The following is a 17,018-nucleotide window of genomic DNA, read 5'->3' on the forward strand; positions in this document are numbered from 1 at the left end:
CTTCTTCACTTCACACCATTTTGGCTCACAAAAGTTTTCGCAGGAATGCTCTATGGTCGATAGTAGGGGAAATCTATAAAGGATTTTTTAAAAAGATCACTTTTAATTAGTCAAGTAATACACAAATATGTTTACCTTGTGAAAAATGTACACAGCAAACAGATTTGGCTAAATTTCTCTTTACCATGCTCTTACCCTCAGAAATAACCACTGTTATCAAATCAGTCTAGAACCTTCCAGATTTTCTATGCTTTTACATGTATTTTTCCACACTCACAGGAAACATATAGCAGTGTTCTATGTATTGTCATTGTTTCCATATATGGTATCCTATTGTATTGAATATTTTGTACCTTGAATCCCCCCACCACACCCAGGTTTACGGAGAAAAAGTCGACACACATCACTGTACAAGTTTAAGGCATACAGCAAGATGGTATGATTTACATATATTGTGAAAATGATTAAAATCAGCTCAACTAACATCCACTTTCTCATATAGATACAATAAAAAGAAAAGAAAGGGGAAAAAAAGAAAAAAGCTTTCTCCCTTGTGATGAGAACTCAGTATTTATTCTCTTAACATTCTTATATATCACAGAGCAGTGTTCGCTATAGGCATCATGTTGGACATTATATCCTTACCCCTTATTTCTCTTACAACTAGAAGTTTATACCTCTTGACCCCCCTCCCGCAACCCGCTCTCCATCTTCCACCTTGGGGAACCACAAGTCTGATCTCTTTTTCTCTGAGTTTGGTTTTCTATTTTCTTTTTTCAAGATTCCACATGTAAGTGAGATCATACAGTATTTGTCTTTCTCTGACTTACTGCACTTAGCATAATGCCTTCAAGGTCCATCTGTTTTCTATGGCTGAATTATAGTCCATTGTGTATATACACCACAACTTCTTTATCCATTCATGGACACCTAGGTTGTTTCCAAGTCTTATAAATAATGCCACAATAAACATGGGAGTGCTGATACCTTTTTGAATTAGTATGTGTGTATGTTTTTCCCCCTTTGGATATAGTCCCAAAAGTGGAATCACTGGGTCATAGGGTAGCTCTATTTTGAATTTATTTTTATTTTTATTTTTTGAAGATCCTGCACACTGTTTTCCAGAGCAGCTGCACCCATTAACAGTCCCACCAACAATCACAAACGTTGTCTCTTTTCCACACCCTCGCCAGTATGTGTTATCTTTTGTCTTTTTGACAATGGCCATCCTAACAGGTGTGAGGGGATCATCTCATTGTGGTTTTAATCTGCATTTCCCTAATGATGAATGATGCTGGGTATCTCTTCCTGTACCTGTTGGACTTTTGTATTTATTTATTTATTTATTATTTTTTTTGGAGAAATGTCTATTTGGGTCCTTTGTTCATTTTTTAACTGGGGTATTTGTTCTGTTTTGTTTGCTGTTGAGTTGTATGAGTTCTTTACATAGTTTGGATATCAATGCCTTACCAGATATATGGTTTACAAATGCTTTTTCCCATTCCATAGGTTCTTCTCTCACTTTGTTGGTGATTTCCTTTGGTGCGCAGAAGGCTTTTTGTTTGATGTGGTCATACTTGTTTTGATTTTGTTGCTTATGCTTCAGGTGTTATATCCTAATATCATGACCAAGACCCACGTTGGGGAGTTTTGCTCTATGTTTTCTTCTAGGAGTTTCATAGTTTCAGGTCTTACATTTAGGTCATTAGTCGATTTTGAGTTAATTGTTGAGTGGTATAAGATACGTCCAGTCTCATTCTTTTGCATATGAATACCCAAATATCTCAGCACCGTTTATTAAAGAGACTGTCTTCTTCATTGAGTATTCTTGGCTTCCTTGTCAAACATTAGTTGACCACATATGCTTAGGTTTTGTTCTGTGTTTTTTTTTTAAAGATTTTATTTATTTATTTGACAGACAGAGATCACAAATAGGCAGAGAGGCAGGCAGAGAAAGGGCGGGGGGAAGCAGACTCCTTGCTGAGCAGAGAGCCCGACGCGGGGCTTGATCCCAGGACCCCAGGACTAAGACCTGAGCGGAAGGCAGAGGCTTTAACCCACTGAGCTGCCCAGGTGCCCCTAGGGTTCTTGATTCTGTTCCATTCTTCTACTTAACCTGTTTTTAGGCCAATACCATATTGTTTAATGACTATAGCTTTATAGTATAGCTTCAAATCAATAGTATAATGCCTCCTGCTTTGTTCTTTTTTTTATCATTTTTTTCTTTCCTTTTCTTTTCAGAGAACAAGATAGAATGCACATGAGTGGGGAAGAAGGTGGGGCAGAGGGAGAGGGAGAGAGAGAATCTTAAGAAGGCTCCTGAGGAGCCTGACAATGGGCTCGATCTCACAACCCTAAGATCATGACCTGAGCCAAAATCAAGAGTCTGACACTTAACTGTCTGAGCCACTCGGGCACCCCTTTCTTTCTCAAATCTTTGGCTATTCAGTATCTTTTGTGATTCCACATAAATATGGACAGTGTTTTTTTACCTCTGTCAAAAATGCAGTTGAAATCCTGGTAGAGATTATACTGGATCTATTGATGGCTTTTGGTAGTATTGACATTTTAGCAAAATTAATTCTTCTAATTCATGAACATGGGATGTCTTTCCATTTATTTGTATCTTCTTCAATTTCTTCTGGCAATGTCTTGTAGTTTTCAGAGTAGAAATATTTCATCTCCTTAGTTAAATTTATTCTTAAGTATATTATTGATTTTGAGGTATTATAAATGGGATCCATTTCTTTATTTCATTTTCAGAAAATCTGTTGTCAGTTTATAAAAATGCTACTGATATTTGCATACTAATATTGTATCTTGTGACTTTACTGAATTCATTGATTAGATCTAACACTTTTGGTTGAGTCTTTAGGATCTTCTACATATAGAATCATGTCATATGCAAACATGACTTCTTCCTTTCCAATTCTGATACTTTTATTTATTTTTCTTGCCTGATTTCTCTGGCTAGGGCTTCTGGTTCTATGTTGCATGGGAGTTGTGAGAATGGACACCATTGTCTTATCCCTATTTTTTTCTGCATCTATTAAAATGATGTGATTCTTTTCTTTTATTCTATTAGTGATGTATTACAGTGACTGATTTGCATATATTGAGTCATCCTTGCATCCCAGGAATAAATCCCACTTGATCATGGTGAATGATCCTTTTAATGTGCTCCTGAATTCAGTCTACTAATTTTGTATCTATATCCATCAGGGATATTGGTCTGTGGTTTCTTTTCTAGTAATATACTCTTCTGCTTTTGGTATTAGAATAATGCTAGCCTTGTAAAAATAGTTTGGGAGTCTTCTCTCCTCTGATTTTTCAGAAAAAAAAATTGAGAAAAATTGGTGTTAATTTTTCTTTGAATACTTAGTAAAATTCACCAGTGAAGCTATCTAGTCCTAGACTTCTCTTCATTGGGAGAATTTTTATTCCTTATTCTATCTCCTTACCAGTAATTGGTCTATTCAGATTTTCTATTTCTTCCTGATTCAGTTTTATTAAATTGCATCTTTCTAAAAATTTTTCCATTTCTTCAAGGTTGTCCAGCTTGTTGGCATATAGTTGTTCACTTACCTTGACTTTTTTCTCTTAACAATATGTTTCAAAGATCTTTCCATATCTCACTCTATATCTCTAACTCAGTCTTTTTTGAATTAAATTGATGTCATATTTCATGCTATAAATAATTCAGTCTATTATCCATTCCTTGATTAACAGACATCGTTCCAGTTAGTACATAAGAGCTGCATGGTACTTTTTAATGTGAATGTACCATATTTTAGCTAACCTTTTTCTTATTGGTAGTCATTGAGGCTGTTTCCTACTTTTCGTTATTTAAAAATAACACTGTAATGAAGAATGGATTTTGAACACATATCATTTCAGCCATGTGTATGTGTGTGTGTGTGTGTGTGTGTGTGTGTGTGTGTGTGTGTTGTGTGTTACAAGCTAAGTTCCTAGAAGAACTGCTTTGGTAAAAGAGTATGCAGGTTTTAAATTTTGTGGCAAGTTATTTAGTTACATGGTGGCCTCCCATTACCATTGTTCCAAATAAGTGACTGACAGTCAAGAAAAGAATTCTAGAATACCCATTTCCAAAACTCTGTGCCACATCCTCAGTTCCTTTCCTTAAAAATCTAGTAACAGATTGCAAAATGCCACTTCTCTAAGCACCAATTCAGAGAAAAGGGAAGGCTATCATCTGGCACAAATTCGGTACCATGACATGTTGGGGAAATCCATTCTGCAACTGACCGTTTCCTTTGGGAAGGGAGGGGGAGGCACCAGAATTAAATCTTTTCCCTTTCATTTATATCTTACTCACAGAAAGAAAAATTCCAAGTCTTTCAGGGTTTAGTATCAGTACATAGATCCTGTGTCATATGTCAGCTCAGGAAAGCCCTCTCTCTCTTTCCCTCCTCTTAACAAACATTTCAATGTCAAAATGAGGCAGTATCATATGGCCATGAGCCATAGCAGCTTGAAGAATTTTCCTGATGTGTGGTGGATGGTTCTTTTTGAGTTTTATTTAAATTTTCCCCCAAACCTTGATGTATTTTGGGCCTGAGCTTCTGGATGCGTGCAAAGTTAATTTGCATGTGTGATATCCAAGGAACGATTTAGAGTATAGGAGAAGGACTAGCCTGAGGTTTGCTTGCCAGGTACCCCCCTGGCCCTTTCCCAGCTCTGATATGGTCATTGAGGGTATAGGGGAGACATCAATGCAACAGAGACATGTGTTAGGGGTCCCATCAGCTCTTACCTCAGGGGCGATGTAGTCTGGAGTTCCACAGAATGTCTTAGTGGTCACCCCATCCCAGATGTTTTCCTTACACATGCCAAAATCAGCAATCTTGATGTGGCCCTCTGAATCCAGCATCACATTGTCAAGTTTGAGGTCACTGCAGCAGACATAAAAATTTAAGGATTTAACAAATGCTATTTATTTCAAGTCAACCACCAGCCAGCCACTCAGGACGTGCAAAACACTGTGCTAGGTGTCGGGGAAGATCAGAGGTGAGTCTGAGCTGGCCCTTGCCCTCTGATAGTTTATTATCCGGCCGGTAAAGAGGGGTCCACAAACTTGTCTGTTTCTCTTTTTCTATAGACCCAACTGTGCCAAGCGTCTCACGAGGACACAATGAGACAGCAGCTCTGAGAGGAGAGAGCCACAAGAAGCTCAGTAAAGAGCAGAACATCCACAGAGGCCTCTTGTAGCCAGGAGCATTTCAAGAGTCAGTCCTTGTACTTTAAGGACCCCTTATATTCCATAGTAAGATACATTTTTCACAAAATTATTTTTTGAAAATATCTCTGAAGATCAAGGAGGGAAAAAAAGCAACTGATGGAAAGTAGCTTATTTAGTTTCGAGTGCTCCAGGCTCTCCTAGGCTGATTCCTAGGACATGACCCCAAGAGTTCCCATAGATTCTCTCACTCAAAAAAAAAAAAAAAAAGGGTTGCACACCTACTATGTGACAGGCATTATGCTTGGAGCTGGGTATATAAGGTGAACAAGGTAAACAAACATTTTGCTCTTATTCAGATTAAATTCCAGTATAGGGAAAAAGATAATTAACAGGTGTCCAAATCTATAATTATTACATGATTATTAATTATAATTATTATATATTATCTAATTATTACATGATTATTGATTTTATGACTACTATTGATTTTGATGGGCAGTGTGAAGAAAATGAAGAAGATGATGAATTAGTAACTGGGGAAGGTTTCTGTAAACAGGATGCCAGAAAGGTGTCATCTCCATGGAGGTAACATTTGAACTTTAACCTAAAGGACATCTGCTACACTCACATTCTTCCATTCTATCTGTGTTGATGAGGAGAGCCTGATTATTTTTAGCAATGCCTGCACATTCCCAGCATATTGGATTACTTCAATATCAACACACTTTCCTCCTCCCTAAACATCTACTCCAGTGCCAACACTTGGTGTTTCAGTTATCAATGAGCAGTGGTGATCCATGGGCCAGTCTTTCTCAATCTCAGTAGAGTCCAGTAGAGTCACCTCCTGAGAGGTAAGGGGGTCTACTATTTAATTCAGATCCCTATCTTAAATCACCTTCATTTTGTGGTGGACATCTGTGGTCCCTGCCTAATTTAGCATCTCGTGATGACGGCCTCCGCATATTCCTTTGAAGGACCATCCTTCCCTGATTCTCAAGCCATGTAATGTTGGTGGTAGTGATCCTAGCTTCTGGCTCCACGAGTGGTCATGGGGGCCTATCCTGGCCATTGGAAACACCTCATTCTTTTTTTTTTTTTTTTAAGATTTTATTTATTTATTTGACAGAGATCACAAACAGGCAGAGAGGCAGGCAGAGAGAGAGAGGAGGAAGCAGGCTCCCTGCTGAGCAGAGAGCCCGATGCGGGGCTCGATCCCAGGACCCTGAGATCATGACCTGAGCCGAAGGCAGAGGCTTAACCCACTGAGCCACCCAGGCGCCCGGAAACACCTCATTCTTCTGGTCACAGTGACTGTGCCAGGAATGGCCATGTGACCTAATATGAGTTAATCAAAGCCATTGAGCAACGGCTCTGGCACTATTGTTAGGAAAGAGATGAGCTCTTTTTACATTGGGGCTGCTCGGGTGGTAGAACGTAAGTCTGGAAGTGCCAGCGGTCACCGGATAAAGAAGAAAGCTAGTAGAGATAAAGCAGAACTTGGAAGGAAGGTGATAAAGTGAGCACTCATAACATTTGAGCCCCCAGATCCATCCTGGCATAAAGTTAGATCTGTCCCCCGGACTTTTGTTATGTCAGCTAAAAAATATCTCTTTTAACAAGTTAGTTTGAATTGAGTTGCTGTCGTCACCTTCGACTAAAAGAATACAATGCAAAAAAAGACATTGGCATTTCCTACCAGTGTCTGTGAGGTCTGGTCATCCAAGGGGAGGCCCACTTGCACCCCACTTGCCAACAGCAACATACAGTGATCTTTGGTGCTGTCCATGGTACCACCCACATCCAGCCTTCGTCCTTCTACAAGCCACAGTGGTCTCTGAATGCCAGTTCTGAGCTTACACTGGACTTTAGAGCAACTTGTTTCACCTAAAACATGCCAGATCTACATGTGATTTGATTAACAGAGACCCATGACACTGCCCTCAGTTTGACCACATACCCCCAAACGGGCAGCTGGGCAAACTAGAAAAGTGGTGACAGCTTCATGTGTTATAGAAAAGGAGCTTCAGGGGGTGCCTGGGTGGCTCAGTTGGTTAAGCATCTGAGTCATTATTCCAGGTCAGGTCAGGGTCTCAGGGCCGTGAGATTAAGCCCCATGTCGGGCTCTGTGCTCAGCATGGAGTCTGCTTGAGATTCTCTCTTTCCCTCTCCCTCTGCGCCTCCCCCAACTTCCTCCCTCCCTCTCTCACACATTTTATAAATAAATAAATAAAACCTGAAAAAAAGAAAAAAAAAAAGGAGCTTCAGGTGCCAATGGCCAGCAGGTTATGCAGCTGGGGGACAACCAGTCATATTCATCATCACATATGTCTTTTGATCGTCTACTGCATTATTTTGCTCAATGGAATGATCCTGCAGAAAGGGGTTGGAACAATTGTTTTCATTTCAGAAATCCATCAAGGGCAAAACCATCACACATTCTAGGGATAGTGATCCATAAATAAGACATGAAACTTGGAAGGATCTTTGTCTCCCCTGTACCCAACATCTCCAGCTACAGTCCTCAAAGAGGGCAAGTCTAACATAATTCTTCATCCTCTTAACTTAAGAATTCTCCAGTTAACTAGAGATCTAAATGAAAGAGGGAGAGATGTGCAGCATTTTTAAAGACCTTACCACATGAAGGTCATCTCAATGAAGTTAAGAAACCATGTTTCTTCTGCCATGTAATTTTTTTTTTTTTACTGGTTTTCATTTGATTATCAATTTCACAAACTCTGCCTCAATCAAGGTTTTTGATTGTGAGTGATAAAAATCAACTCTAACCATGTCAACCTGGAAAGGGATTGTTAAAAAAGGTCTTGGGAGTCCACAGAATTTCCTAGAAGGCTGGAGAATCAGATTTAGAGGGGAGGCAGCCAGGAACAATGCTTAGTTGCGATGCAGAGCTGGTCCAGTGAAGGTGTCACAGATGCCACCACTGGGTACAGCCATCCTGTTCCATGAACCCTAATGCTGGACTCTGGATATTGTTGCTAAGAACTGCTTCTCCTCATGCCTCTAGAAACTAGATGTAGCTGATTTCTATGGCCACTCTCGATTCTATAGTCTCTGCCTTTCTTGGCCACTACTTCTGGTTCATGGTGTTGTGTCAGTGTGACAAGTGTCAGAGCCTGGGTTGTGTGTCTGCCTTTGATGCAGGGAGGCTGTGATAGTACCTGGCATTTCCCTTCTATATAGCAGGAGATGGACTTTGTTCCTTCACATGAATGAAAGGGATTCAGATGCTGAATGCCTTAAAAGAGAGACTAGTGCCCCCTAAAAAGTATGAATAGTTGAGGAAGGATTGAAGAATGTGTTAGTAGAGAGAGCTCTGAGGTAGGCAAAGTCTTAGCACTGAAATCTAATCTTTTATTTTATGACTGGAATGGTGAAGGTCCTGGATCCCAGACCAATCCACAACCCTACTAGACAGGAAACCCAACGCTGAATCCCACCCCAGCTGTCAAAGAAATTCTATGTCCTCTCCCGGCCCCTCCCCTGGGACTGGATTTTCTTCCACTTAACCTGCAGTCCCACATTAATCTCCTCAGCAATCCTCAGTGGCCAGTTCTATTATAGCCAAGACCCATCCTGCCCAAGAGGAAGGTTCTAATGTCAGCACATAAAGTAAAAATCAAGTAGAGTGAATGATTACCCACAATGCCCATTCTTCAGCTAAGCCCCTGCTGAAGTTACTGGCTTGAACGAGGAGTCACGTCATACGGAAGATGATGTGTACCCTTCAACACCAGAGTGCCATTTGGCACAAGATGCCCCCACTTGGGGCAAGAGGAAACAGAATCAGAGGTTTCCCAAGTGCGTCTCTTGCACACACAGTGGTACGGGTTCATTGAGGGCAAGCATGGCCAGAATGAGCATGCAATTTATAGTTTAAAATTCTTCTTTTTCTTTCTCTTTCTGTTTCTTCACTGACCTCGCCCACGTGGCAGGTGAAACCAGTCCTCTTCCTGACCTTCATCCCTCCGCTCTTAGGGACAACGAAGCAGAGTAGGGACTCTATATCCCCAGGATGATTGTCCCTTCCCCCACTAGATGCATATCACCACTTCAAGGGGTTCAAAAAAAGCCCCTGGACTTTGAAGGCTTCTGGCAAGATGCTCACCTCCCATGTCTCCATTCCACCAGTGCCCACGGCCTCCACTCCACTATCTGCCTTGAGACCGCCAGGGCTCATCTTTTTACGCTTTTTGGCCCCACGACCTTCGGCTGCAGCAAGACGTCGATCCCGTGCCCTCCACAGGGTGACAGGTGTCCCTGTCACTACCTGGCACATGCCGGCCCCCCTCCCTTGCTCCGCTTTTCTCCCTAGTGCTTATTGCTACGTGACAGACTGTATCTCTGTGACCTAATATCCGTCTCCCTCCACTACAGCTGAAGTCTTACAAGGTAGGAGGTTTTGCCTGTTTTCTTCTCAGAGCTGCACCCGAACCATCTAGAAGAGCTCCTCGCACATAGTAGGCTTTTAGTAAATGTCCGTCAGCTACGTGAGTGGCATGGAATTTTATGGCTCTTCACGATCTCTTAGATAGACCTTCGCCTGTGCCAAGTGCCCTCTGGAAGCCCCAGGCCCCTGTCAGCCTCTCTTGCGTGACCAACCAGCCCGAGCCTGCACTGCCTCTGCCGTTTGCATCCATGTGGTGAGAGAAGGAGACTCGTACAGCCAGACCACTGACAAAGAGCCGCCTCAGGCTCAGTTGCCTGCCTTGCGTGAAATATGAAACGGTATGACTCATACAGCTATGATCGTACACTTGCTCCTCCAAAAACGGGCAAATGCCAAGTCCTGAACTTAATCCTGTCTTTCAGGGCAAGCATTTTAGAGATCCATTTCTACATTTTAGTTATGTAGCAAAAAAAAAAAAAAAAAAAAAAAAAAATCATCTCATAATAATAGGATCCACCATATCCTGCCAGGCGAGATTCTCTGCTTGCTCCCCAGATTTGGGGTCCCAAGGCAAGAGAAGGAAGCGCTGGGCCCCCACTGGTGAGCCTTCCCTCCTTCAAGCAAAGGGTCTCCCATCGGAGGCTCCGAACCATCACTGGCGGCAGGGTCCATAGCGATCTTCCATCACCATCTAGAGCTGCCCAAACTCTGCCAGGGCAGTGGGCGATGCGAACACATGCCCAAGTCAGGACTGGAGGATTCCTCCCCCACCAGGGATTCTAATTTTAAAAAGCAGTTAAAGAAAGAGGCAGGGAAGGGAGGAGCTGAGGGAGAAGAGGGGATGGAAGGGGTTTGGTGCTCACTTACCGGTAAATGATGCCCTTGCTCTGCAAGAAGAACAGACCGATGGCAATTTCTGCAGCGTAAAATCTGAAATTAGGGGGAAAAAAAAAAAGCAATGGAGAGATTCAAGGACACCGTATGCCTGGCAAAACCTCAGAATTCAATACAGAATTGAACGAGGCGTGGGGCAGCCACGTCCCACCTTGGACGGTCAGCCGCACATCTCGTAACACGATGTGCAGGGGGGTGTGGGTGAGTGAACAGGGTTGAGAGACTCACAAGGCTGCCTTCAGGATGAACCGGGGTGGGCAGAGAGGTGGGGAGGAGGCCGTGGGAGAAGGCAGACTGGCTGGAGAATGAGTTTCAGTCCAAGGCAAGTTCTTGAAGTACCTGAATACTACCAGCTAATCTGCTGAAGACTTACCATCTACCTACCGAAACTGTAGATAATTATCTGATTAAATTCTAACAACCATCCTGTGAGGTAGGTCCTACTAGTACCTCCCTCTTTCCTTAAAGGAGGAATTGAGGCTCAGTGAGAAAAAAATGACCTGACCAAGTTATATTGCGAAGGAATGGCCCAACCTCTGCCCATGTAAGCCCTTAATAATGGTGCCCACATAATTAAGTAAAATTAATAATTAATAATGCCCCCAGTGTCTGCCTTTGTAAGCTCTTAATGGAGGCCCAGAAGGAAAGAGATTTTGAGAGAAGGAGAAAGTCCCAGTGATAGCACAGGGTCAGGTGGGGCTTTAGGGAACTCTGTTAAGTGTCCTGACAATTTGTTTTATGTGATGATGGGATGAGGGTCTGTGGTCCGCTAGGTTTTAGAAGTCAAGGAAGAGCCAAGCCCAGGGTCCCCTTAGAACCGTGGCAAGACCTAGGCATGGCGCAAGGAGCTATCTAGAAGGCAAACCCTAGAGGAATACGGTGCTCATCACCGCGGCCGGCGGGAGGGGAGAGGGCAGAGCTGAGCTGAACAGGAGTCGGCAAGCCTCTGGAGTGGCCAGATGGGCCCTAGGTGAGTCCTGAAGGGCTTTCTAGAGGGACAATGAGATCGTAGCCAACTGCTCAGGAGAGGTCGTCTCTGCTAATGCCCTGACTTGCTGCTCCTGGTCACCACAGGGGAAGTCCATGATGAGGTCTGTGTTCTCAAAAGAAAAGCCTGGCTGCCTTGGGGACTGACAGGGACAGAATGGACTCAGCAGGGGAAACACATTTCCAAAAACCCTAATCAGTCTCCCCACCCAAGAGCCTCAGGGCACAGCCACAAAGCAACTTGATCTGTCATTCTCCGGGGAAGGAGGGCATCCAAGAGAGTGAGCCATGGTGTAGGGCAAAGTACAAGAGCAAAAATCTGGGTCAGAGTGGGGATCTGTCTCACACGCCCCAGCTCTGTGATCTTGAGCAAGTTTCTACAAACTCTCTGGGCCTGGCACAGAGTAAGCGCTCAAGAAAGACTGGCGAATGAACACACGAACGCTACCATGACATCCCCCCACAAAACCTCCGGGGCCTTTCCTTCGGAGGCAGGGGCAAACATCTGAGATAAATAAATGGCTGTGGTTTTCAAGCTTCACATTCTTAGCTGGTGTCAAGGAAAGAAAGAAGTATATCCTTATTCAGCAGAACACCTTCTTCCCCGGCCACAGACTTCTCATGAAGAAGCAGCCCAAGATGCGAAGAATCCCTATTCAGCTGAAAACCCAAGGTAACTCATAGCCCACCCAGGTATCCCAAGGGAAAAGTTTGTACTTACACAGCATGAGGCTCCTTAAACCGGCCAACTTGCTGGATGTGGTACATGAGGTCACCCCCGTTCACGTACTCCATCACAAAGTACAGGCGGTCCTAGGAGAAGGGAGCCAACCATATCGTCAACATCCCGTGTTTCTCAGGTTCCGCGTGGAGAGCAGGGAAGAGGTGGGATTTAGGATCAAAATCCCTAGGACTCGATGCCAGGTCCCCATCTTCAGGCCCATTATTCCCCCAAAGGCCACTGCATATATGCAACTGGGCATAGGCGGTACATGCATTTTTTTTTAATTAATAACTGTCAATTTTATTTGTTTGTCCTGGAAAATGTAATTAGCACATTAATATTGTGACTTCATGGATATTATGGTTTAGGATAAAGCTAATTGTTATAAAGAATGGAAAAGAAACACATAGATCATATTACAGATAATAGGTAGCTATGGTAATCACCCCCCCATGACGGCCCCCTGTGACATTCCCCTCCTGGTATTCATGTCCTTGCGCAGCCTCTTCCCACAAGGAACAGGACTGACTTGTGTAACCAGTAGAATAGTGTAAAAAATGACGGGTGTGATTTCCATGGCTAGGTCACAAAAGATACTGTGGCTTCCACTTTGCTCTCTCTTGGATCCCTTGTTTGGGGAAGCCAGCCGCCAGTCCCAGGAACGCTTAAGCGGCACCTCAGGAAGGTACGTCTGGCAAAGAACCAAGGCCTCCTACCAACAGCCAACACCACCTCCCCAGCCACCAGAGGGAGCCAGCCTGGAAACAGACCCTCCAGCCTCAGTCAAGCCTTCTGATGACCGCAGCCCAGATGACAGCTTGATGACAACTTTCAGGTGGGACACCCAAGCTAGAACCACCCAGGTTAGCCTCTGTTGAGTTCCTGACCCACAGAAACTGTGAGATAATAAATGCTTATCATGGTTCTAAGCCCCTGAGGTTTGAGGTATTGTAGTAGATATCTAACACAGGGACTATAGGGGGGGGATGAATTAATAGAATTTGAGAAATAGTGGCCTCAGAGGGCATATCCAGAAGGAAAAGAATTTGGGCCAGAAAAAGAAATCTATACCCCATTGAGGGAAAACTTTAAACGTGTCTTTCAAGGGAGATGGGAACTCTCTTAGAGTCAGGGGCTGTGTACTGCTCAGCTGTGTAAGCCCTGTTCTTGTCCCAAGACCTGCTCATAGGAGGTGCTAGAGAATGGAGAACAGTGCCAAACAGACTTTATTTGGAACCCAGCTTTGCTTCATGACAGCTGGATGATTTGGAAAGATTATTAAACATCTGAGTCTCTTCATCTGTGGCATGGATATTAATAATAGTAAAAATAATAGTAATAACTGAACCACAGGGTTGTTGCTGGGACTCAGTGAAACACATGAATGTTGTGGTCCTTGGGGGACACTTTCATGAAATTTGCCACTTCTCCTTCCATCAGGGGGGTGTCCGCTAAATGAAAAAACGACTTCACCTCTTCTCAGAGATGCCCACTTGGGTCAAGTCATTCCTTGATGCCACATGATCAACTTAATAAAAAAAAAAAAAGCATCAAAGAGAACAGGATGGAAATGATCAGAGCACCCCACACAAAGTACCCGTAGGTGTTACGTTGTGAAATGTGTGTTTTGGTTCTATTTATAGGTTGGTACGGTTGGGTCACAATGTAAAAGGAGGTTTGCTGCCCAAAGTCACAAGGCTGTCGTGTGGGCCTGTGAGGCCAGGAGCCCAGAGAGAACGATGAGGACGTGTGTGGAGAGCTCGAACGTGCTGCTGGCCCTATCACGAATGTTCCATCCACTGTCAGCAGAATCCTTCTTACAGTGCACAGAGCTGTGTCGTCTACCTAACAATCATAGCTGCATTTGTCCAACGTGTCTTGAGTGTCTAATGATAGGAATGATACCTTTTACGAAATAAAGCTACCATCTTGTAAGCATTTATCATGGGACTGAGCCAACCACTGTATCGATTTTGCCTCACTTCTCTCTCTGAACAATCCAACAGGACAGTATGACCCTTCTCCTCCATTTAAAGATGTGAACTAAAGCCCAGGAAAGGGTAAGAAACTTGCCTCAGTTCCCTTAGCTGCTGGACGGCCCAGCTGGGATTTGAACCCAGGCAGGTCCGTTCCAGGCTGCTCTTGTGGAAGGTACTGAGCTAGATGCTGTATGGATGCATGGGCATGTCCTCGCCTCTAACTGCTTCCCGTCCAGGAGGGGAGGGAAGGGGTACAGAGTTCCAGCCGCAAAGCACGACAAAAACTGGCAGGTCACAGGCAAGAAGTAAAGGGTAATCGATAATTTTTGAAAAGTCAAGAGATTTCCTCAGGCCAACACTACTTGACCCTTATGACATCTTTAGAGAGGTAGAATTATCGCTTCTGTTTCTCAGTGTCCAAGGCCTATGTGATTTGAAAAAAAAAAAAAAAAAAAAAAAAGGTCACATCCAAGTTAGTGGCAGAGTGGAGACAGCCAGAAGAACTGCCAGCACCCAGCCCCTGGTTCTTTGGGTTTTTTTTGATAGAAAACAAGCCTTAAAAATAGCATCTGTCTTTGCTGCACATTGAAGGGAACCAAAACACTTGCTTTTAAAAATTATTTTTAAAACTAGCAGATGGCATTGGCCACAGAGAGAAAAGTAAGTGAGGGAGAGATTTCAGTTGCTTGCTTTCTGCTTGGAAGAACTCAGCTTGCCCCCCAAACTCATTAGTTAGAATCCCAACATCAGGGAGCTCTCCACTGTGGATAATGCCACATTCTGTGGTTTGTTTCTAACACGAACTGCATGCGGGGAAACCCTGAGACCCATCGTCTTTGAACTGTACGGAGTCGGGCTTCGGCACCCTGGTACTTTGCACATTAAAAACCCTGTGGCTGGCGTCCTGCTCACCTTCCATTTTCCGAACAAACACGTAATGATGCCCTCTTAGGCTAGGCATAACTGCACCACCAAAGATGCTGTTGTGAAGAAATCCGTGGTGCCCAATGTTAAGAACTCCCCCGAGGAGTGGGGAGACCAGATAAGTTTCCAAACAGCAACGTTTCCCAGAATGTGGTGGGAGAGAACTCCAGGTGGGCTATGGATGCGTATGGCTTTAGTTCTTTGGTTTTGTGTTCATTTTAATGTATATTTTGAACACCGTAACTACGTCTGAAGTCCCTGATTTTACGGCTATGACTGCTGAGAGGGAGAGAGAGGCACGTAAGGAGGTACAAAGGAGAAGGAAGCCAGCTAGGGGAGGACCAGATTCTGATACACTGCATAAGACCATCACCCTTCCAGCTTCGGTTTTCTCACATACCAGCTTCTAGATTTTACTGTTTGTCTGCCTCATCGACTAAAATTTACTTATTTTAAAAATATTTCCATGAACTCACTTTTTCACTGGAACATACTGTTTAAAAAATTTTAGAACTTGATACTAAAGTCATAAATGGAAATTCATTGTCTCTGTAAAACAATAAAGGCATATCTGGAGTCTATCAACTCCAGGCGACATCCAGCCTGGCTTGGCTACACCAATCCTTCAACCGTCTTACATTTAAAACAAATACATTTTGTCCAGAGGCCACCAAGTTCATCTCCCACCCCAAGGTAAGGAACATCAAAATGTGAAAAACACTGCCGGTGGCGGTCGAGAGCCAACCTTGAGCAAAGTGAATTTTATTTTATTTTATTTTATTTTAAGATTTTATTTGTTTGTTTGGCAGAGTGAGAGAGACAGCACAAGCAGGGGGAGAGGCAGGCAGAGGGAAAGGGAGAAGCAGACTCCCCAGTGAGCAGGGAGCCTGATGCGGGGCTCGATCCCAGGACCCTGGGATCAAGACGCGACCTGAAGGCAGACACTTAACCGATTGAGCCACCCAGGCGCCCTTGCAAAGTGAATTTTAGAACTTTCCTTGGGCGTTTATTTTTGCAAGTCATGTATTAGGTATTAAAGGGACAAAAATGATGAATAAGATACAGACCTTGCCCTCAGAGAATTCAGAGTCTTTGTGAAAACAAATATGCAACTAACTCAAGCCATAATCTAAAATAAAATGTGATAAGAGAAATTGCGTGACAGGCACAAAGAGGGAGCTCCGGGGGCGTCAGCTAACTAAATGGCCCTCACCCACTGCCTCCAATTCTTACATAATTATTCCTGCCTATAGTGCCCTGAAGTTTGACTTTGCTCCCCACTCTTGTTTTTTTAATTTATTAATAATATTACTATTATTACTATAATAATAATTATTATTATTATTTTAGTAATCTCTACACCCATCAGGGGGCTCAAACTTACAACCCCGAGATCAAGAGTGTTGTGATCTTCTGAATGAGCCAGTCAGGAGCCCCTATGTTCCCCACTCTTCGGATAAAATTACTTCAAGACCTCAAAAGATCTTTCTTCTGGTCACATGCACTAGTTTTCGATTAGGACCTATTTGCTGTACCTACTACGTGAAAATCAGAAAGTATACATTGAGTATATCCTCAATATCTCCAACTTGTTTAATTTTCCAAAGAGGACATATCACAGCTCAAAGTTTCAACCCTCGTCTCTCTGGGCTGATGAAAATCTTGACTTATATTTCCATCCTCCTTCTTTCTCCTGAGCTCTAGTCAGCTCCAGCTGGCTACAGGACTTCTCTACGTGGGTGTCCCACTGTCAACTCCAATTAAAAGCTCAGAAAGGCAAGCTCACCATCTTTCTCTTCAACCTAGCCAGTCTGCTCAACTTCCAAAGTGTTTTTCCCAGATTGCCATTGTTATTGGTGTTTTTCTTCCTTATCCGCTGCCCTTGTCCCCTCGGCAGGAAACGCC

General features: G+C 43.4%; 1 protein-coding gene across 3 annotated transcripts in view; it reads right to left on the reverse strand.

Annotated features, from left to right (window-relative positions):
* Positions 1 to 17,018, reverse strand: part of LOC111162208 (protein kinase C beta) — a 356,652-nt gene that overhangs the window by 35,139 nt on the left and 304,495 nt on the right. For all 3 annotated transcript variants that reach the window (XM_022526438.1, XM_022526437.1, XM_022526439.1), the window contains 3 exons: positions 12,208 to 12,299; positions 10,473 to 10,535; positions 4,775 to 4,913 (listed from right to left, as the gene is read on the reverse strand). In XM_022526438.1, coding sequence (XP_022382146.1) covers positions 4,775 to 4,913; positions 10,473 to 10,535; positions 12,208 to 12,299 — 294 coding nt within the window. The remainder of the gene's footprint in view (positions 1 to 4,774; positions 4,914 to 10,472; positions 10,536 to 12,207; positions 12,300 to 17,018) is intronic.

The sequence above is a fragment of the Enhydra lutris genome, unplaced genomic scaffold (genome assembly GCF_002288905.1).
Source record: "Enhydra lutris kenyoni isolate GAN:26980312 unplaced genomic scaffold, ASM228890v2 scaffoldscaffold90, whole genome shotgun sequence".
Taxonomy (NCBI): Eukaryota; Metazoa; Chordata; class Mammalia; order Carnivora; family Mustelidae; genus Enhydra; species Enhydra lutris.